This window comes from Erpetoichthys calabaricus, chromosome 2, assembly GCF_900747795.2.
Source record: "Erpetoichthys calabaricus chromosome 2, fErpCal1.3, whole genome shotgun sequence".
Classification (NCBI taxonomy): Eukaryota; Metazoa; Chordata; class Cladistia; order Polypteriformes; family Polypteridae; genus Erpetoichthys; species Erpetoichthys calabaricus.
The window spans coordinates 119,641,240-119,664,993 of record NC_041395.2 but is presented as its reverse complement, the minus strand read 5'-3'; the positions used below and the strand labels follow the sequence as shown (position 1 = coordinate 119,664,993).

General features: G+C 37.3%; 1 protein-coding gene across 1 annotated transcript in view; it reads right to left on the bottom strand.

The window, feature by feature from the left end:
- Positions 1-23,754, bottom strand: part of schip1 (schwannomin interacting protein 1) — a 982,269-nt gene that overhangs the window by 899,205 nt on the left and 59,310 nt on the right. The window contains exons 4-5 of the mRNA XM_028794440.2: positions 22,245-22,316; positions 18,463-18,598 (exon numbers count right to left, since the gene is read on the bottom strand). Coding sequence (XP_028650273.1) covers positions 18,463-18,598; positions 22,245-22,316 — 208 coding nt within the window. The remainder of the gene's footprint in view (positions 1-18,462; positions 18,599-22,244; positions 22,317-23,754) is intronic.

The window sequence follows — 23,754 nt, the reverse complement described above, 5'->3', positions numbered from 1 at the left end:
AGATGTGTAGGGCAGAAGCACCGTGAGCTGAGCTACAACAGTATTTTAATAAAAAAAAAAAAAGAAATAAGAACATCTCTACTCTTTCAGAATGCAGGTTCTAACTGAATTTCCTTTGCAGTCTGACCAATCTTCACCACAAATAATTTAATCATAGGGAGCATATTAGTCCAACAATTTGATTAATAAAATTAGTCAATAATACAATATATTAACAAGCTGAAAAACACAGCATCAGATTGGTAAGAACAAGATATGACAGTGGTAAAAATTAAGAGTCATAGATTAATTAGAACATTAGAACAATCTAGACGAGAACAGGTCATTCAGCCCAACAAAGCTCGCCAGTCCTATCCACTTATTTCTTCCAAAAATACATCAAGTCGAGTTTTGAAAGTCCCTAAAGACTTACTGTCTACCACACTACTTGGTAACTTATTCCAAGTGTCTATCGTTCTTTGTGTAAAGAAAAACTTAAGTTTCCAACTGTGTCCCTGTGTTCTTGATGAACTCATTTTAAAATAACAGTCTCTATCCACTGTATTAATTCCCTTCATAATTTTGATCACTTCAATCATGTCACCTCTTAATCTTCTTTTGCTTAAACTGTATAGGCTCAGGTCTTTTAATCTTTCATCATAATTCAACCCCTGTAGCCCTGGAATCAGCCTAGTCACTCTTCTCTGAACCTTTTCTAGTGCTGGTGTGTCCTTTTTGTAGCCGGGAGACCAAAACTGCACACAGTACTCCAGATGAGGCCTCACCAGTGTGTTATAAAGGTTGAGCAGAACCTCCTTGGACTTGTACTCCACACATCGTGCTATATAACCTCACATTTTGTTTGCCTTCTTATTGGATTTTGAACACTGACTGGAATTTGATAGCTTAGAATCCACTATGACTCCTAAATCCTTCTCGGAAGGTGTACTCTCAATTTTCCGACCGCCAATTGTATATTCAAACCTAACATTTTTACTGACATTAAATTTCATCTGCCACAAATGTGCCCAAGTGTGTATGCTATCAAAGTCCTTCTGTAATGATATAATGGATTCCAAATTATCTGCTAATCCCCCTATCTTGTTATCATCTGCAAACTTAACCAGCTTGTTACTTATATTCCTATCTAAATCATTTATATATATTAAAAATAGCAGCAGCCCTCACACTGACCCCTGTGGAACACCACTCTTAACATTGGCCAGTTCTGATGACGTTCCTCGCACCATCACCCACTGCTTCCTGTGTCTCAGCCAATTCTACACCCATCTAAAAACATCACCCTGAACTCCCACTTCTTTTAGTTTGATGCCCAACCTCTCATGTGGCACCTTATCAAATGCTTTCTGAAAGTCAAGATAAATAATATCATATGCTCCACTTTGATCATATCCTTTTGTTGCCTTCTCATAGAAATCCAGCATGTTAGTAAAACACGGCCTCCCTCTTCTGAACCCATGCTGACTGTTTAGAATAACTCCTGTCCTTGCTAGGTGTTAATCTTATCCTTAATAATTCCGTCTATTCATTTTCCTGTGATGCATGTTAAGCTTACTCGCCTATAGTTGCTTGGATCTGCCTAGTAATTTTTGCCATTTTCCAATCCTTCAGAATTTTCCCTTGCACAGTGACTTCGTAAAAATATGCGTCAAGAGTTTATATATGTACTCGCTATCCTCCTTAAGAACTCAAGGTAAATATTATCTGGTCCTGGTGATTTATTTGATTTCAGCCTATATATGTATGCATACATACTGTATATGCATCTTTCAAAATCCAGGTATTTATACTGGATTTAAATGTTACTTCTAAAGGAGACTAACCTGCAGATACTGATAGAGCATTTCCTATTGGGGTAACACTAAACTGAATAAGCACTTATAGAAGGCTATTTGTCATATAGTCTAAAAAGTTTGGGGCACTTGCAAGAGAAACAATGGGAATGTCACATTAGTGGCTCCCCGTGTAAGCAAAAAAGTATGCAAAGAAAAAAAAAAAACAAGGAAAATAGCAAATGCCAAGGGATGAATAGAAGTTTGGCTGTTAAACCTAAACCTTGAGAAATATTTCTAGAAAAAAAATACAGTATGGAATAGAAGTCAAAAGGACTATGGCATAAAAAAAAGTGGATTCTAACTTTAATCTCAAAGAGCCAAAGAAATTGAATAGTATAAAGAAATGAGACTCAAAAGACAGTATACTGTAGCTGGAGACCTACTACTTTATTATATACCCAATGCAGTGTTAATTTTGATAATATATTTTGGTTCAGTTTTAATCTTCTGACTAAATTGCATTTTAGTTTTAGTCACATTTTCATCATTATTGTTAATTTAGTCTAGTTTTAGTCAAAAAAAAAAAGTAAATTGGATTTAGTCGACTAAAAGTAAATTAGTCAAACAGTCAGAATCAGATGGATATCTTATTTAACATATAAATATGCACAGAATATACTGTACTTCCAAACAATTATACTAACGGGTACATGAATGAGCCAAACCACATGTAGTGATTATTGAAAATAAAATAAAGAGTCGGTGTGGAAAGGATTTACTCCAAAAGATCTTGGTCAGATAATGGCAGCTCTGGTCTGTCATCACAGCTTCCTGGCCTTCAAAATGCCTTAGTTGTGTTGCTTTAAGAATTTACCAAAAAAGACTGGGCCAAGCACTACACATTTAATTTCAGCACAGAATAAAGAATGAGATCATCATGAACTATCCGATTTATCTGACCATGTGCACATTTTAAATTTATTCTCTGATATTTTTTCTCCAGCATCTAAAACACACTGCTCAAAATAATACTAAAAATAAAAATTCTGTTGAACTGTTGAATTGGTGAATTCCAAAATAATTTCGGACACTTACACAGTGATATTGTCAAGCCACCTGTATGGGATGCTGTATTTAAGATGCTATCCAGATACATCTAATTTCCTTATGGTCAGGAAGAGAAAGCCGAAACCAAAACAAAATTTGCATCGAACATGGATTTTCTTAATGTAATCGGTACAACGGACTACACACATGTTTTGATAGAGGCACCATGACAGAATGAATCTGCTTTAGGAAACAGAAATCAGTTTTATTCAAGTATTATACAACTAATATGTGATTCTAAAATGTGTTTGAATAATGTTGTAGACCTCAGGGTCACACTGTATGTGATGGTTGGCTGCTTGGTAATGCTGCCACTGCCGGTTATATAGTACAACACACAGCTGACTCTTCTTATCTCCCTATTATAAAAATAAATCCTGGAAGAGAATGACTAGGGAGACGAGACGTGATATTCACGTGAAGATCACGGAAGACACTTAAAAGACCCACAAGACGAAAGAGATTGGCCACAGAGCATCTCGCACAGACCTTAAACATGAGATTTTGTGCCAAGAGATTGACCCAGGACCATCTCGCGGGGAACATGAGATTCTTGCAAGACACGCCCTACTTACAACCAATATCAAATAAGACCACAGGCAGCAAAACACTCAATCGTGTCAAGGCTTTGAGCACACACAGATCCAGGGCTCTCAGTGCATATAAGGCGTATAAGGACAATACATTATAGATGAAACGTCGACGACTAAGCGAAGAAGAAAGAGCAACGCAGAGAAAAGAGACTCAAAAGTATTCGAGAGAAAAAAATGCAAAAAAGAATAATCTAAGTGCAAATTCAGAAAATAAAGAAAGTAAATAATCAGTCCAGAACAAGTGGAATTGAAAAAAAAACAACGTTCAATCGGGCTCAGAATTAAAAGACAAAGTATAACGTCATAAAGACGTTCAAAAACGTTGGCGCTATACACATGCAAAGCAGGTTAGAGATTATGAAAGCAGTGGAATTCGAAAAGGCTCACAAAAAACAATGGCGCTATACACATGCAGAGAAAGGTAAAGAATATGAAACCATGAAAATTCGAAAGTATTGTAGCATCCCTTCCAGGTTGAAGCCTTTTTTTTTTTTTTTTTGGAGTGACTGTTAGGTTCGATTGAGGGAGGGTTGAGTACAGCATGGAAGACTGACAGCGAGGTATTGATTGATGCGGTAAGGGGGGGGGGCGTCCCGAGACGGGAGGAGGGGGTTGGAGAGGGTGCTAGAAGGTTGTGTTTGGGGTTACGAAGTCAGCGTTCTTTTTCTTGATTGTTCAAGTAAAACTTTTGTGAGACTTTACTACGTCTTTGTTTTTTTTTTTTTTTCCACTTCTTCTCTGTTCGAGCCGGACGCGGAGGTTGCTACAGTATCAAAAAAAGATAGTAAAGATTTCATTAGCACAAACAAAAGGAAATTATTACTCAAAAAAAGGGAAAATAATCATCACGGACCAGGTGTAATTGAAAAAATAGCAGGACAAAAAGCGAGGTCAGAAATACAAGACAAAGAGTAGAAAACAAAGTAAAACGTCATAAAGAGGTTAAAAAACAAGGGGACCAAACGCATGCAGAGCAGGTTAGAGATAATGAAAACTGGAATTCAAATGCCTCAAAAAAAAAACGTAAGCACAAAACACATGCAGAGCAAAATACAGAATATGAAAGCAGAAAAAAACAAAAGTGTCAAAACAAAAAAAAGTAAACATTGCATTAGCACAAACAAAGAGAAATCATTACTCGGAGAAATAATGAAAAGACGAATAGAGATTGAATATATGGACAAAGGTGATATGTCTGAAGTATGTAAATATTGTAAGGCTTTGAAGTTTAAGTCAGAGAATTTCAAAAATGGGGTTTACCTCACATGCATTTATTGGTTAATTTGAAAAAAAATTATTAACTGCTGATGATGTTGATCGCTTTGTCTGTGCTGAAATTCCAAACAGAGAAACCTATCCTGAATTATGGTATAAAGTCATTTAACACATATCTCACAGACTTCATTTAAAAGATTCAGCATGTTGGGACTCGAAAGATTCCAAATATTGTTTTTAAAGAAGTTCTGAAATAAAAGTGAAACTAATGAAATAGCAACAATTCAAAGAAAAAAAAAATCTTAAATGTATCTAGAAAAGCAAACACGGGGGTTGGCGAGCGAAGTCCCCTAGTAGGCAAAAAGATAGGCTACTAAGGCAATTAACAGCAAGTGTAATCATTAGACATTATTACCAATATTGAAGGCTGCTGTGATATAACTTGTTTAAAAACATTGGAATATGATTGACGCATCTTTAAAACACATAATGAAAAAAGAATTTCTCTTCACTTCGTTGTCCTGCTGGCTGGAGTTGCTAAAATGCCAATACCAAAAAAGTCTGTGTAGGACTTACGAATAGTTGAAGTTTTCTGTTAACATTAAACTAATTTTCATACCAAGATCATGCTTTATAAATTGCAAGTTTTGTGTAAGAAATAGCCAATGCACATTTTATATATGAAGTCCCAGAAGTAATTTATTGGCAAACAAAATTTGAGAGAAATTAGCAGATATAGAAAAGGAGTACTAGACATATGTTGTATCAAGGAAGGAGAATGGTGTAAAATTTTTATTAAAATTGATATGTGGATCAAGATAAAATTCCTTTGGCATAGTTAAACATTGATTTAGAAAATAAATATAGAGTGATAGTAGATGATTATTGGAGAAATTATTTAAAGTAATCAAAGGGCTACTATATGAAAAAAATAAGTAAAATTCTGATAATAATTTGTCTAAAGAAATCAAAATAAAGGAGTAATGTAATGATGTACAATGTCTGCTAGTTTAGTTGTTCTGCATGTACAGCTACTTTTAGAGCAGAATAAGAAGGTAGGATGATAAAAGGAGTACAAATTTCCAGGAGCAATGGAAAAAAGGCAAAAATCATAGCATATATGGATGACAGCTAGGGTTGCGCTATATACTGGTACTGAAAAAGTACCAAAAACCCCAATTTTTAAAATTGTACAATACCAGCATTATGCTAATTTCAGCACTGAAAGTAAAGGGTTGCTTACAGGCATCTTGTGCTTTATTGTATATCAACAAGATCAGAACTCCAAGGGGGACTTCCTGTATCCCCCCCACACTCTTCAATATATGTGTTGCATCAGGCTAGAGACACCAAGGGAGTACCCCTCACTTACTGGAGTTGATTGTTTTTACATTTGAAGTACTGCAGAGCAGGGCAGTACACTAGTGCGCAGCAGAGCAGGGAGATGTGCTTGTGTGCGGGGTGGGTGGACAGGAGTTATCCCTTAATGCTTTGGTATTGTTTTGGTACCTATACTGAGGTGTGTAAAAAAGTCACACTTTTTGTACCAATTCAGCGCTAATCACAGCATGAAATTGTGCATGTAAAGATCCAATGCAAACAATATTCTGTCTATAATAATATATTTGGCTACAATTGTTTATTTCCAACTATTTTTGGATAAAATCAAATAAGAACTGGGCATTTTTGTCAAAAGAATAACAACTAAAATGGTATAATCAAAAGTAGAAGGAAAAAGTTATATTACCATTAAAACATGTTAAAAAGTAGTGACCTTGGTGATGATCAAATAAGGAAAGATAGCAGACATAAACTTGAATACATATTAAAAAACATGGGATATATAATCAACTAAATAATAAAACAACACATCTTTTTGATATTTAAACATTAAAAAAGAGGTGGATGAGAGAGATCTGATCACCTGTCAGCCTGGCCAATGGCCAAGTGTTAGCCAGAAGATTCTACAAACTTTGTAATTCATTTCATTCATCTACTGGGTAAAATGCCCTTAAGCATTCTGCAGAAAAATTTCTTGCATTTGCCCTGGTCTCAACTTTTTCTTTCTTCTGTTGCCATTCTTGCATACTGCTGTTCGCAATAAACCTAGAAAACAAGCAGGGTTACACAAGAACCTATATTTCCATAATGGCATGGAGATTTGAAGACTTGCCACTGCCTAATGCCATCCAGGTACTATGTTTTATTCAGGCAAGCTTCTACCAGAAAAATATCCCTTCATAAAGGTTGTCACACACGTGTGCATGGGAGGCAGCTAAAGGGCTTGAATGAGAGTAATTCCAAACCAGACCGGGAGGTAGCAGAGTGCATGGACTCTTTTTCGCATCTTTCTGCAGACCATTCACAGGAAATTCTGCCTGGCCCTGATGACATCAATTCTGGTTCCGACCCCTTTGACGTCACTTCCAGGTACTGAGCCTATGAATGAAGACCCTTCTGGCTCCGGCCCCAAGCCTATGGATGAAGACCCTTCCGGTTCCAACCCCTGTTGAGGTCACTTCCTATACTGGCCTTTAAAAGCTGCAACCTTTCCTCTATCTCCTCAGTTCTGTTCGGGACTCTGATCTGTACACTTCAGTACATCAATATATTGAATTTTACATCCAGGAAACAATATATGGATGGTTGCTCCAAGCCTTGATATGGCTCTTTGTCAAGTTTGTGACAAGGTCTAAAGAAGGAAAAAAAAACTTGAAGACTTGAAAACAACTGGGAGCTATTAAAAATATTATAGAAGCAAAAAACTTAGATTAATGAAATATAAAAAACAAAAATCAGAGGTAGAACTGGAGATGACAGCAAAGAAAAGACACTACTAAATATGTAGGCAGACTTGAAATGGGAAACAATTCGTGACATTTCAAATAAAAATATTAATTCTGATAAAAGAAAAGCAACAAAAATGTATAATGCCTAAGAGTAAAATGTAAAGGTGTGTATATTTATACAGCAATATATGGAAAAGAAAGATTACTATTAAAAAGAGAAATACACAAAAAAAATGTGATACACAGTGTGAGGGATGGCCAGCAGTTTATCCCGGCCAACACCCCCAGGCCGCTAGAGGGAGTCCTCCCTGCAGCATAGAGGTGCCCCAAATTCCCACAGGGCATTATGGACAATGGAGTTCGGATGCACAGCCCTGCTGGATGCCATGGGGGCCCCCAGGAGACGCTGCAGGGAGGCACAACTGTTTTTATTATAGCCCGGAAGTAGTACCTCGTCATGGGAATGGAAGAAATGAAGTACTTCCGGGCTAAAGAAAAAGAAGACTTCATCTGACCCGGAAGTGAAGGACAGAAGCACTTCCGGGTCAAGGACTATAAAAAGGACTGTGGGGAGGGTGTAGAACGAAGCTGCTGGGAGTGGAGGATTGATTAGTATGTTGATTATTATTGTGATTATTGGAGTATTGTGGAGTGGAGGTGCTTTGTGCACATTGTTATTATAATAAATTTAATTACTGGACATTTTACCTGGTGTCTCAACGTGTTGTCTGAGGGTTCAGGGGTCAACAGCGCCCCCTATCTACCACAACATTTACCATTAAAGAAAAAGCCAAAACATTCACATTACAAGCCTCACTACATAATTCCAATTTTTTGCTCAGATCAGATTTACATATCTTGACAGTTCACATTCCTAAATACAAGTGACCTGTATCCAACTGTAACGTAAACGTATCTGTCCTCCGAAATGGCACGCATGCACACATTGATACATTTGTGCTTGAGTCATCTGCGTCCCCAACAATAAAAAAATTTCATATTTGTGAGATGACTTAGGCAAAATGAACAACAAAACTAATGTGTTAATAGCTAGTATATGCATCACATTTTGCTCTAGTGGACATCAAGCAGTACATGATTAGGTCAAAGAGGCAAAAAAAAAAAAAGTAAGATGGACATCATTTGTTGTTTTCACAGCTATTGCTGGCACTAATGTACCGCAAAATGTGTGATTACGAGAAAGGAGCCAGCAGTGGTAGTACCATGACTGGTATCGCAGCTGTACCTCTCCTCTATTGTTGTTCTGCCGTGCTGCTGTTGCTGGCTGATGACAGCAGTGCTCAGCTCATACGTAGAGGCAGAAAAAGACATGAATTCTGCCATGTCGCATGACCATGATTCAGATACACAGCCAATCTAGGACCATATATGAAACTGACACAAATCTGATTTTAAAAGATCATATTTCTCTGTCCACACAGTCCTGAAAACTTCAGATGTGTGTCAAATTAAGTAAAAAACATATTTAAAAAAATCGGATTTGAGTCACTGGAGCCTGGTAATGTAAACGTAGCCTAAGAACTGCATTTAAAATATCTTCTGGGAAGCATGAAACTTTAAAAACTAAAATGCCAAAAGAGTTGAATAGTTGTTCCTCACAATGAAGGTTTAAAGTAGTTTTTTTTTTTTTTTTTTTTTTTTTTTACAATGTATGGTGTGGAATAGTTAGGCTCCACTGATTTTTTTAGGAGGCCAGGGTAAATGCTAACCAGACAAAGTAATTCTGATGAATCATTACTGTAAAGTATATTTGTCTTGAAGGTAGGTGACAGGATGACAAAGCCTCCATTCACAAGTCCCAAGGGTACAATGAATGGTTTGAAGAACATCATAAGGTATATCATACCCATTGCTGTACCAGTCACTAGATTTCAAGTGAGATTTAAGGAAGACAGTGGAATAGCATCTAAGATCATTCACCGTTTCACACCACTACTATCAAAATGCCAATTGATGGGATTTCTTATGGAAAAACAATGCAACAACCCTTTGGTAGAGTTCCAGACACATATATTGCGGTTGTTCCAGAGGCATATGGTGTCCCAATATCAAAAATTTAGGTTTTGGCTTTTTCTTTATTTTGCCAGTTAGATGTACAACGTATGTGGGCATAGTGTCCCCTTTCCGACAGGTGTATGGCAGCCAGTATAAACTCCACCATACCACAGCCCTGAACTGGACAAGAGAATACCAAACTAATTGATATTAATATATTCTGATTCAATCTCTTAGGAAGATATAGCAACACACAAATTGGTTGAATATTTATCTTTTGCGAACATATTTAAAGAGACAATAAAGCTCCTGACAGTCACAGTAATAGAACTCAGATGGTGTGAAACATTTCTACTAAATTTCCAAGACATTTAGAGAACAAGCTGTAAGATCAGTTCAGATGTACTACATAAATTATAAATGTAGCTGTCAGAAGAACAGCTCCTAAGTGACTAGTAGAAAATATACATTTGAAAAGAATGCTTACTCAAACATTCATGGGGAAAAAATCCAATTTCTTTGAAATGGTGCTAATTCACTTTTTTTTTTGGGTGGGGGAGGCGGAGAAACCAAACTCTTAATAAACGACAAAACATCAAGCAATGCTTCCAGGTCCTCCTGACACCCATTTAACCTTATCTTTGAAATATATGCAAAATGAATCATTCTGGAAACTCATGTTCAGCTCTGAGTGATCTAATTCCTTTGCTTGTACTAAACATAATTAATCCCATGATGCACTTTTTTCTGTTTTTATGGTGAATTTGCATGAGGTTATTCTTGAAATTCCACAAACCCGTCAGTATTAATCATTTTTAAATTCTATCCAATTAAATTGGCATCTATTGTGAATTTCTGCCTAATGGAATTTATGCTCCAAGCTCAGTTTCTAGTTAGCTTGGCATGATTTCTCCATGCAATCTCAAGTGTGTGTCACTTGGTGTAACAGCACAGGTGTGAGTAGGAATATCCGTCTGGGAAAGAGCCCAGCCTAACATTGTATACCCGGACATAAGCCATTGCAACTTAGAAGCTGTAACATCTACAGAGCAAAAGGTGTTCTCCCTTCATGGCTCACTAAGACAGAACATCATCTTTGTAACGTGAAGAACCCAGGATTGCAACTGGGAGCGTTTAGCTGTGACGCCCCTCAGTAAATTCATAGCCTGAGAAAGCTTGGCATCTCAGTTACGCCAACCCTCTTTCTCTCGCTCTCTCTGACCAATGCACTGGTCAGTTGAAGTCTGCAAACTGTCACAGTATAAGAAGGCATGCGCCTCCAGTGATGAACTGTTATCCATATTATTTTGGGCTCATTCTTTGAACCTAAAAAGTTGTACTAAAGCTCTGCCTGTTATTTCTGATCAGAACTTCACACACAGGCAGACTAAATTTATTAATAAATGGCAAAGATGTATAGGAATATTACAGATAGACAAACCAGATGCAGCCAAAATCAGAATAAGGTCAACAGATCATCAAATTTTCAGGAGATCATTAAGCTCAAAATCATAAACCAACCAACTAAAAGGCTAAAATGGCAAAGGTGTCTATTCAGTCTTCTACCCCGAAGTCATCAGCCAGAGGAGAAGGATAGACAACTAAATGGATACCCTTTGAAATTATGTTTATAGAGCCCCCCCCCCCACCAATTCTTTAGACTCATGTGTATTTTGCCAGTTTATACTCACCAGTTAACAAGACAATCTTTGGAATATATCAGGAAAGCCTGAAACAAAATTCATTGGGAAATCATGCAAAGTCTGCCCCGGATGGTGACAAGGCCAGAATTATTATGCAGGACACTGCAGGTGAGGTAACAGCAGCGCCCAATGAAGGGCAATATACACAAATAAACTGAAATGAACTGAATAAAAGAGACCCCTTTCTGCAGAAGACAGCAGGGGCCCCTCCATGAACTGAATAAAAGACACCTTTGTGCAGAAGATAGCAGTGCCTCTTCATGCCATTTATATACTGTACAACCTAGGGGTTCCATACTATATGGAGTTTTTGTGTTCTTCCTTTCTTTTTGTTTGTGAAAACCGAGTCAGGATTGTAGGTTAAATGGTGGTGCAATCATTACTCATCTAGGTTTAATTTTTATTTTTCACTTTGAACAAGTATTCAGCTCTTTTTTTACCTTGCAGGGGAAAATGTGGGTTCTGAAAATGGATGAAGAGATGAAGTATCACAGAATAGGTTCAATACAGGTGACAGATTTATCATTTTCAAATGTATTCCTAAGTTTAGAAGCAGCTTATGCTCAACATGAGAAAGAAAAGGCATTTATTGCTATTAATGCGGCACAGAAAGATATTATTCTGTTCCTGACACAGCATAAAGAATTCCACCCCCCAAAGAAAGCAGCTTTCTCTAGATAGCTGATAAAAGAAGTTCTTAGCATAGCCCCTCATAAAAAGGTGGTTTGATATGCCTGATCAATATGCCTCTAGGACTCAGAGATTTCAAAGAGAAAGCCAATACTTATTGATAAAGACCACAATGTGCAAAAACAGGATTAACATTAAAAACACCACTGGGCGACATGGGGTCTGCCTGTGTGTGCGTGTGTAGGGTTAGAATATGGTACAGATGGAGGTTAGTTTTAATGTAATTGTGTGAGGTGGTGAGTCATATGTATGCAAGCAGCTGAGTGTGTGAGTGAATTATATGATTGTGGAGTGTGTGTATATTTGGAATATATACATGCCCGGGGTCTGCATGGGTTTCCTCCCAACAGTCCAAAGACATGCAGGTTAGGTGCATTGGCGATTCTACATTGACCCTAGTGTGTGTGTGTGTGTGTGTGCCCTGTGCTGGCTGGGATTGGCTCCAGCAGACCCCCGTAACCCTGTGTTCGGATTCAGCGGGTTGGAAAATGGATGGATGGATGGACATGCCCTGGGTTTATGAATTTGTATTTGTGAACAACAGTGTCAGTATGAAAACATGTGCGAATGTGTGAGAGGCTAGATGAATGTGCATGGTGTGGTTTTTTTTGAGAGGTGTGGTACTATATGTGCATGTGGTATGAATGTTTATGTACAAGCAACCGAGCAGTGAGTGCCTGTGTCTATGTGTGTGAGGTTAGATGTTTGTGCGCAATATGTATCCATACATGTCTAGATGTACCCATGTACACATCCATGTGTACCCATATCCCATATGTCTGTGCTATTCATGTGAATAAAGGAAATGAAAGCCATTTTAAGTACTGAACAAACTGTAATACACATCATCCACATAATAGCAGGTGTCGAACTCCGGTCCTGGAGGGCTGCAATGGCTGCAGGTTTTCATTCTGACCATCTTCTTCATTAGTGACCATTTTTTGCTGCCAATTACCTTATTTTGCATTCATTTTAATTAATTTGACTCAGGCCCCTTAGTTGTCTCTTTATCCTTAATTAGCAGCCAAACAATAATGAGACACAAAATGAGCCAACACATGACCAGCTCAACTGTACCCATCACACAATATCTGAAAATAAAGAAACATGATGGTCTTGGTAAGGCTGATCTCTCAGGTCACCAAAACATCTTGACGGTGTTCTTAGAAAAAACAGAAAAATCAACAGTTTTGGAAATGTCTGCCGTGGCAGAATGAGAGCAGCAACAAGCCATGGAATTAAATAATGGGTTTCATTAACAGCAAGAATCAGCTTCTCATTAAGAGATTGGTTGGAGTGAAATTAGTTGGCGTTTGAATCCTAGTTTAGCTGGTCATCTGTTGGGTCCTTTCGCGTCTCATTTCTGTTTGGCTGTCATTCAGTGGACTGAATCCTTAAAAACAGGGCTATTAAATTGAAGGGAAGAGAAGTTAATTAGCAGTGAAAACTGATCACTGATTAGGAAAAGGGTTAGAATGAAAACCTGCAGCCACTGCGGCCCTCCAGGCCCTAAGTTTGACAACCCTGTAGATGGAAGAAAAAGAACTGTTATGAGCATTTGGCACCGAAGCATGAGATGATTTATGGGAGGTCAGGTTCCTAAAATGTAGTATACGATGTGTCAGATTAGAAGAATTGCTAATGCTTAGCCAAACAAAGTAAAAAAAATTCTGCAGATATACATTATCAGATTTAAAATATATTGGAATACATTGACATTATGAATGTAGTATAAAGTCACGCTTATCTATGAAACCCCCAGGTGGTGGACAGGAGGTTAAGGTTTAGAGCAGCACAGTAGTCGCTGAGCACCAACACTAAAAATTCAGTCACTCACTCCAATGAGGACTTCTCATTTATGGCTGTGTCTTTTGATACTTATTTTAAAGGATCTTTATGCAGCTCTGGAGGAAGATGATCATGGTAATCATACAGTATAGTACAGGTTTACCACAGGGCACATTCATCCACACACAGTCAGACGGAGTCAATTTAAAGTCTCTATCCAAACTGGCATGCATAAAGATAATCTACTAAAATACAGGATAAAGCAAGAATCACATATGGAGTTGTGGGGAAATGGTTCTATCCTTTCAACAACTAAGTACAGGCATGCACTCTGATATTTTATTCCTCTAAATGCCCCAACTGCAGATTGTACATTGGAACCTTTTTCTGTTTTCTCTGGGTTTTTAAGTCTAGTGTTAAATGTATATATGCACAAGGCTTACATCTAAAATGTGAACAAATGCATCTGTTTATTTCTGACAGCCTTCCTTAATGCCACCAGATAATACCACAAATAATAAAAAACACTGCTAACAGTGCTTCTTTTTTTTTCTTCTTTGCCTGACTCTTTTCGCTCAACTGAACAAACATCTGTGTTGGGAATCGAAAAGCCCCTGTCTAAATCTCACTATTCAACTGCATGCTAATCTTTTTCACATCCTTGGTTTTACAATTTATCACTGGTGTCAGAAACAGCACCTAGAAATGAATAACGAGTCCCAAACTCCTCTGCAGAATGATGGGATCGCACAGTTTTAAAGAATTAACAGTACATGCTTTGCCACAAATTCGATTACACAAGATCAAGAGATAACACACAGCCTATGCAAAATGGGCAAGAATAAAAAAAAAAAATTGTTACCTTTCCCTCATTACTATGCATGAAAATCTGCCGATAAATATAATTAGATCTCACACATGCTGTGTTATGTATGCTAGTCAAATCTCTTAAACATTAAGATTAAAAGTGGCCAGTGACAGTCAAATTACATTCATCGCTCTTCATACTGAAGATTCTGGGCAAAGCACTTCAGACACCAAACGTGTTTCATTCAGCAGAGCCTGGTACGTTTTTATTTTAGCACATGCTTTCTGATTAAATAAAAAAAAGCCTGTCTGTGCAAATCAAATAATTGCTCTCTTAGGACAATGCCATTCCCATGAATATTTAACTAACCTTTGTTGTGCGATGGCTGGGGGATGCGGGTTTGGTTGGGTGACAGGAACAAAATATTAAAGGCCCATAAATGTTGATAGCCTAGTCACAATATTCCCTGCTCTAAAGATAATCAGAAATGAGATAAAGGCTCCAGATGTAAACACATATGGTCTACATGTAATAGACTGTGTAACAATAAAGTCAAAGGGACAATAAATGATACTAAAATTAGCCAGAAAATAAAAATGAAGGCTATGCAAATTGTAGAAAACTGTGCAGCATATTGGGGGAATTAAAAAATGTTCACGGACTGGAATAGAAGATATTACTCAAGCATTGAAATGTAGATATCATAACAATGTCAAATTCACTTAATGCAATTCAGGGTCTCAAGGAGCTGAAGCCTATCTTGTCAACATTAGGTTTAAGGCTGGAACCATCCCAGGACAGGGGAACATTCTATTAGACATAAAAGACTTGGCCTAGTGGAATATTAGCAAATGCTGCAGTCTCACAGATCCAGCTTCCACTTGTGCTCCGTGTGGGGTCTGCACAATGTCCCTGTGTCTGAATGGGTCTTTCTTCGGGTACTAAGGTTTCTTCCTATAACCCCAAAAACAACACCCCAGTCCTGAATTCCAATGCTGTATGTGTAATATTATTATATGAGATATGAACTGGCACTCTTAATGAATGGTTCCTGCCTATTGCCTAACACCTGCAAGACAGACTTCAGTCCCCTATGGCTCTGGAGTAGATATACCTTAACCTCAATGATGCTGGGATAAGCTCACTGGATATGGCAAGTGTTATAATACAATATATTAACATACAGGGAACAACTATGGTTGGTTTTGTAAAAATGAGGCGTACTTTATTGTATGTGGATTCTGCTTATTGACTTATTTTTTGAATATATAATAAAAGTACAATCTCTTATATTGTGTTTGTCATTTGTGGTCACATTAGACCAGAGGTATAAGATTGGCATGGACTAATTGTTTGATATGTCCTCCTGATATGTAAAATTACTGCATTGAAAGAGGGTGTATAATGCAACTAATACATCCATCCATCTCTCCATTTTCAAATTCGCTATTACCATATGTATGCAATATAGGTAATAATTTATATATCAGTTAGGCACCAGTTAGGAGTGGTATAAGAAATACTGTTGCCAGCTCATAGTGCTTGCATACCAGCTTCATACCCCTGTGTGCAGTTTTCATGCTTTCTCTGTGTTTATATGCAATTTGCTATTGATTGCTGCTTCTAAATTGTGGGAACATGTGCATCAGACTAGCTTTCTGATGAAAAATATCAATTTTAATCACTGAGGTGTCTCTGATGGAGATATGCAGCCAATAAAGTATTAACAAGCATGTCATTTTGAAATTAACCCTGTCTGTGTTAATATACTCTGAATACCCTTGTCTCCAAGAATTCATGAATGCAAGTTTGTTTCAGGCAGTATGGCATACTGGCTAAGGCACAGAAATGGAAACTTCCAGGCACCTTTGGTCACTGAAATTGTAATGACTACAATTATATCACACGACATCTCACTAGCGTCCCATCCTATTTTTAATGATAAAACTATTTTATGTAATATAGTAGCTTCTAAATACAACCTACATTACAGGTAGTTTCCACATATTTCATAATTTTAATTTGTCATTTTAATTATTTCCATGTGTTGCATTGTTTCTGCTATGCTACATTAGCTACAAGTCATTTTTTAAAACAGCTTTTTCATTTCACATCAATCCCTGCTATTAATTGATCTGGTTTAATTAGTTATCAAGGTATATTCTCTGAAATTACCAATAAGCTTAATTTTGTCTAAAAAGTGATCACTTTCAAGCCTGTTCGTTCTCCATTTTAGTGTTCTGCTCCAGTTTGAAATATATCGACTGTATATATAAAAAGTATTAACACCTGCACCCTGACAAAGTTTTCAAACATTGCAAACTGACAAACCTGAAAAAAATAAACATTATTACACCACAATATAAAATCGCCTCACTGGAATGACCCACACATACAAATATCAATCATCAGCCTCAAGAGTAACACATGGCTCTCCACTCGAGTTCACCTAGATGGCATTAAAATGTATTTCAACAGCAAAGCTTTTTTGTCATAAAATCTGTTTTAAAATGATATGTAGAGCAATATCATAGCATTAGCATTCATTGTTGATGGCTTCAGTGCTGTCTTCTGATGGCCTCCTGAACTCTGGTAGTGGGTCAAGTTAGCATCTGTCAAACCCACTGGGTACATTTCAATAACTGACACCATGAACCAGACCAGCTGATTTTGTAATATAACAATCTGAAACCCAATCAATCCAATTTAGGATCACAAGACTAATCACTATTGTACATTTTTTTAAAAAGTTTTTTACTTGTTAATCTACTATTAATTAATACTTATTAATTCAATACAGATAACACACAAGTGTAGCCCTGAACCATACTGATTTTGGAGAAACAGCCCTCAACTACCATCTACTGTCTAGCTCATCATACCCTGGGGTCAAGTAGCAGATGTCTACCCTATATTCTTAGATTAAGAGTTCTGTAAGGTGTAAATCAGAAGATGACCAAGAATAATATACTTGTAAGTAAACAATGCTGAACAATATGGAATACTGATCCACTCTGATCCACAACATATAATAAGGGAGGATTAGGGGTTTAAGTAAACAACAGTAGGAACTGGGATCCAGTGAAGAAACTGAGTGGAATGAAACTTCTAGTCGCACTAAACAATCCAGTTACTAATTGAAAAAATCTTGAGCAGTCCTGGATACCTGGAGCATGTCACTCTGTACAGCTATTTTGGTTTGTCTTCCACCTACCAAATCTATGCACTCTAGTTAGCAGAAGCTGATGATTCTGGATTTGTCCCCAGTTTTCACAGTTTAGATAAGCTACAACCAAGTGGATAAAACAAACAAGCACAACTGAGCAAATATGCAAATACTTCTATACACAAAAACAATAAAACACAAGATTTTGCATTCCCTTTTGAATGAACTAGCACTTCACCTGGCTCACATCACAGTAAACACAAGCTTATATAGCACATAAAACATTAGTAAGTAAAGCCAACGATAAAAAGTTGTATGTCTTAGCTCTTTACAAACACAATTTAATTTATTTCTGACAAAGACTAAAATCAAAGAATGAATGACAACATTGTTTATGTTCAATTTAGAAAATTTCATAAAAATTTGTAAATACAGTCCAGCAGCTTCCAGCATGTTATCATCTTTGGGGCAACACAAGGTGATTTTTTTGTGATCACATTTAACTAATGTTTGTTTGACTTATTGTGAGTGTTTTCAATTACTTTTTCTTCATTTTCCCCAGTCTTCTCTCCCTTAATGATAAGTATTGACATTTCACATTAAATGTTTCTGCAATAATATTTGCATGGTTCAACAGACATTGTCACATCTGTAAACAACTGTAATCAGTCCTCTGCTGATCTCTCCTTTGATTACTGCTGACCCTTTGAATCACTCCTCTCAGCTCCATTTTTTCCACTGCTTGCCAGCTTTCCTCAAAACGTCATGGAAGAATGATAACAGCGGTGACGGCGGCATGTCACATCACTTACCAAAGCTGTGTTCCTACTGAAGCTATTTATCCTCATGGTTGTATGGAGTTCACTCGGGGAGGAATGGCAACACTGTGCTGGAGGGCTTTTCCAGTTTTTTCTATGGTTCAGCAAAGCACGCCATGCTCTTTGAATGCTATTGAAATAAATTAAGCAAATAAATGTAACTTTAAAGTAAACATTACACCTGTTTAAAGCTGTAGCAAGCCAGAGGTTTCCAGACCTGAAGCAAACAGAGAGGCCTCCATGGCTGTAGCTTTTCATTTATGTAATTTCTTAAAGCTCTTCCCCGATTCTAAACTCTCCATTTAATCAATCGGTTTAATTCTGTAGAGTCAGAAAGTGCCCAAATGTGTGTTATTCTCATTTAACAAATATATAGAGATATGTGTTGTTACTATAATTTAGTTAATATAAAGGCACTAATTCACTTTTATTTTTTCCTGATTTATTTTTACTCAATTGTCTTTATAATGTATCTTGATTATTTCTACCTAATTGTGTTTAAATGACACAATTCACACTGTGGGTGTAAATAACAACAATCTTGACACAGGATAAGCTAGTTTCATGTTATTCGCACCCATGTGTGTAAGTAAAGAAGTGGCTTTAAGAATACATAAAATGAAATCTTGATTAAGTCTCCAAATTTATCTTAATGAGTAATTCTGGTAAAATAAAAGCACTACTTTTGAATAAAAATATGCAAGTTTGTTACATTGCTTAAAAGTTAATAATGTCAGCAATTCATTTGATATTAGAATTTAAAAAATCTTAACATAATACTGTAGGTGACAAAAAATGCATATGACTTGTAATCATCTGCAGGACTCCCAGGCCTGCACATGATTATAAGCAAACATTAAAAGATTAGACAGAAAACATTAAAAGCAACAAGACATTTGCAGACCAAAGGGTGCAATTAATGATAATATCTGCCCATCCATTTTAGTTGCAGGAAGCTCATTCCATCACAAGGCACTCTGTGGTCTTGGGTTGGGGAGAAAAATAGAAAACATTGAAACCTAAAGCAATATGGGAAAATGGGTAGTTTCAACACAGGTAGTACCCAGGCTGTAATTCGAGACATGAACTTTGTTTTTAAATTATGAACACTTTTCAAGCAACTCAACACATTGTAAGATAAAAAAAAGCCACTTGAAAGTGGAAGTACTACTATAATCATCCATACTATAATTAGGATGATGGCCCAGTGAATAGCTCCGGATTCAAACTGAGTATCTCATTTGGCAACACATTCTTGTTCTTAACACAAGATTTCTCTGCGTCCCATGGTTTCCTCCCATAACCCAAGTGTATGTGTGTAAGTGGGGTGTATTGAGAACACTAATCTATAGCACAACCAAATGCATCTGATTAAATGAAATTTCACTTTTGCTGAAGTGGACATTTTGACAGTTTCCAAAGACATCTGGGTGAGATATGTGGGCAGCTTATAACTGCTTAGCTTCTTTAAAGTATAATACTAGTTAACTTAAAGAAGCCTCTCAGAGTACAAACAACTAATTCACAAAATTGACATTTGAAGGACTAAGCACCCACAGCAGCCCATTCAATGCCATACCCATTTCCTGGTATTGTTTGGAAACAAGGGACCCTCCAGAGAAAATATTTTCCTCGTGCACAACCTCAAATCCTCTAAAAGAACTCGGGATTCACTTCTGAATGCTGGCTAAACAACATAAGGCTAAGTTCTCCTGTTAGCATACCAACATGGAAAGTCTCCTCTGGTGACATTCTCTGCTTCAGACAGTTTACTGACAGAATACAGTGTACAGTTTAAGGTAATAACAGTGTAATATTTTTGACTTTATGAACTGAATGCAAAATAAAGTTACTTAATTTAAAAAATCATTAGGTCAAGACAAAAAAAACTGGTTGGAATAAAGGCCAATAACTCAAAGGATGTGCCCCAACTTAGATTTAAGTACCATTGAAAAAGCAATGTGGTTAATCCTCCAAATGTTTTATGCAATAAATTAAAATGTTTTAATAGCAGCGCTTTGTAATATGCAAGTCAAATGTTCCAGTGCTAAAAGGATGTTTGTCTAATGATACAGTTGTAAAATTGCTGTGTCAAAGACAGTTCAGCTCATGAGATCACTCTAAACATCTACTGTAACACTAGTCCGCTTTCTTTACAAGAAGCCTTCATTCATACATCAAGGTCAATCAGTAACAGTCTAAAAATCAGATTTGGAACAGGACATTCAAACCAGGTCTGTGAGGGTTTTCCTTCAGATACAACAGTCTCTCTACCTCATCCCAAACGTTGTGTAGATAAATTGAAGTATCACTTCTAAGTTTTCTCAGTGTGAGTGTGGGCCCTCTGATCAAGGGACACTTCTTCCAGGTGTGATGGACGACCGGCTACGGACTCCGGTCGCCACCCCCAAGCCGCTAGGAGGAGCCCTCCGGACAGCATGATGGTGCTTCGACTTCCAGCAGGGCCTCATGGACTTTGTAGTTTATACACACAGCCCTGCTGGATACCTTGGGGGCCACCGGGAGTCGCTGTAGAGGGGCTAGTGGGCTCTTGCGTGCCCTATAACCCTGGGAGTGTGTCATAGTCACGTGACCAGAAGAAACGACATACTCCCGGGATGAAGAAGAGGACTGTTTGCCCTGACCCGGAAGGAAATGGACTTGTGGGTTGTGCCTGGAACCACTTCCGGGTCAGGAGCTATAAAAGGACTATGGGAAGCCCAGAACACGGAGCTGAGCTGGGAGGTAGGGTGGCGACGTGTCTGGGCGAGGAGGATTGGTTTATTGTAAGAGTTTATTGAGTATATGAGTGTGGAGTGGAGGGTGCTTGGTGCACTGTGTAATAGTAAAATAAATATTATTCATACTTTCACCTGGTCATCAGAGTGGTACCTGAGGGTTCAAGAGGTGGACAAAAGCCTTAACTGCTACACAGGATAGATTTTTGACTAATGCTGCAGGGCAGGCTCCAGTCCCCTGTGATCCTAAGTTGGGTTAAGCAGATTTAAGACTGTGTAGGATGTGTTACTGGCAGAATGTTTACATAAAACCAGGGGCCTCATGTATAATGCCTTGCGTAGAATTCACACTAAAACATGGTGTACAGACAAAACTAGGAATGTGTGTAAGCACAAAAAAATTCAGATGTATAAAACTAAGTAAAGTTTTATGCTCTTTCCCTTTATAAATCCCAATCAACATGAATTTTAACACACAAACTTACAGCCCACTCCAGAATTTTGCCTATTTGAATATGCAAATCAATATAAATAGCCCCTCTATTCAGTGTATTGTTAAAAGACAATGGCAAAAGCACATGTAAAAACGAAGAATTTCAGCAAATGAGAAATGGAGGTCCGGCTCAGTGAAGTGGAAGGAAGGAAAGCATACTATTTGGTGGCTTAAGCAGTGATATGAGCAACCAAAGGAAATTGATGCCGTGGTTCAAGTTCAAGTTCAGAAAGTTGCACAATGCCCAAAATTAAAATAAGTGGTCAGATATCATAGTCAACATGAAAAGGCAAGTCACAGCCCACTTTCTGAGTGTCAACACCACTGGAGGAGGTGGCAGAATTCTGGGGCTCACACTGTTTGAGCAGTGAGCTGCTGCAATTATTGGTGAGACACTTACAGTGTATGTCTTGCCAGAGAGCAGTTCACATTATTACTACTAATGGCACACACATTATGAGACAGAGACCAATTCTCGACGTGATGAAATCATGAAAGATGGTGGCAAAATTGGAAATTAGTATGCAGCAAAGTTACATACTTACAGGATTACTTTCCCTTCTGAAAACTGTAGTTCTTTGGTGCGTGTTTTGTCCATTCTTTGTGAAAGATTGTTCCTGCAGTGGCAGAAGAAAAAAGGATGGATTTTACACATGGATAAAAGAATGTAGCAAAATATATTTTACTTATTACAGTACATTTATTTATAAATACTCAAATAAGGAGCAAAAATGAAAAAGGAATAAAAAAAAGCATTTTTTTCTTAGAAAAAAAATCATTTTGTCACAGAAGTCAATAAGATTAAATGCTATAGAGGGCAAATTGACTAAATAACCATAATAAAATATTTAGGTGAACAGTACACAAGGAAACTTGTGAGCATGACTAAAGACTAAAATGTGATGTGTAGAAGTGGATCACTTAGATTGATTAAGAAGAATGAAATAAGAAAAGAGCTGAGGCCAGAAAATATATTACACATATATGCACACATGTTGCATAAATATATCATTAGGGTACACTATGGATAATACATACACTTATATACATTATATATATTAGGGCATAAAGAATAGATTAAAAAAATAATAAATCACGATTAATCACATCTAACATTAAAACACGTAATTATAAAATTAATACATAAAACATGAAGTAAATACACACTGAATCACAAATTTAATGTAGAATCAACACAATGAATTAAAAAAATTAATGGCATTGTTTAAAGTTCAACAATGACCTTAAACCTGAACTTTTAACAAAATACTAATTGAGCCAGTACAACCTGAATTTGAATGCCTTCCTAAAAGGCAAGTTGAAAAGAAGGCAATAAGAAAATCATCAAATTAGCACAGCATGTGAGACACAGACATGTCAAAGTAACGATCAATATGACTGTTGACTTTGAATGCACTGTTGAAAACTGATTTAATTGAAAGAATAAGTATCTCATAAATGGGGATACATTAAAACATTATCCTCAATTGTTCACCATCAACAGCTTGATAATTATACTGTACACAAGTGTTTTTCAACTGGTGCACATTGGAAATAACACTGTAGTGCCCCTAGGTCCGACCAGAGACAGACAATTTTCCTCAAGTTGTCAAGACCTGTCTGAGAAAGACTGGACTACCTGGAGAAGACAACATAAAAGCAGCTCTGATTGATCACTGTTTTGCAAACACAGCACTTAGAGAGTACTTTAGCAGACAGGAGACATGTCGAGGGTGCATCTGTCCAGGTGCATCTGTCCAAGTGCATCTTCACCAGTGACTCTTGCAAAGCCAAGGGACAGTGGATATATGGGTTGCCTCTGACCCCAGGTCAGTGCAGTGAGGCAGACAGAGGACCCCCTAGATGAGTGGACAAAGGGACGAAGCAGCTGAAAATGCATCCAAAGTGTTCAATAAGTGCTGTGTCTGTGAACAGCAAATTCCAAGCTGCTTTTTTGCCACCCCTTGCTCCGCCCATTGAGACAGTTTAGCACATGTATAGATTTAATGCTTCTGTGTTTGGTAGAATTGTGGTGTACCTTGGGATTTTTGGGTT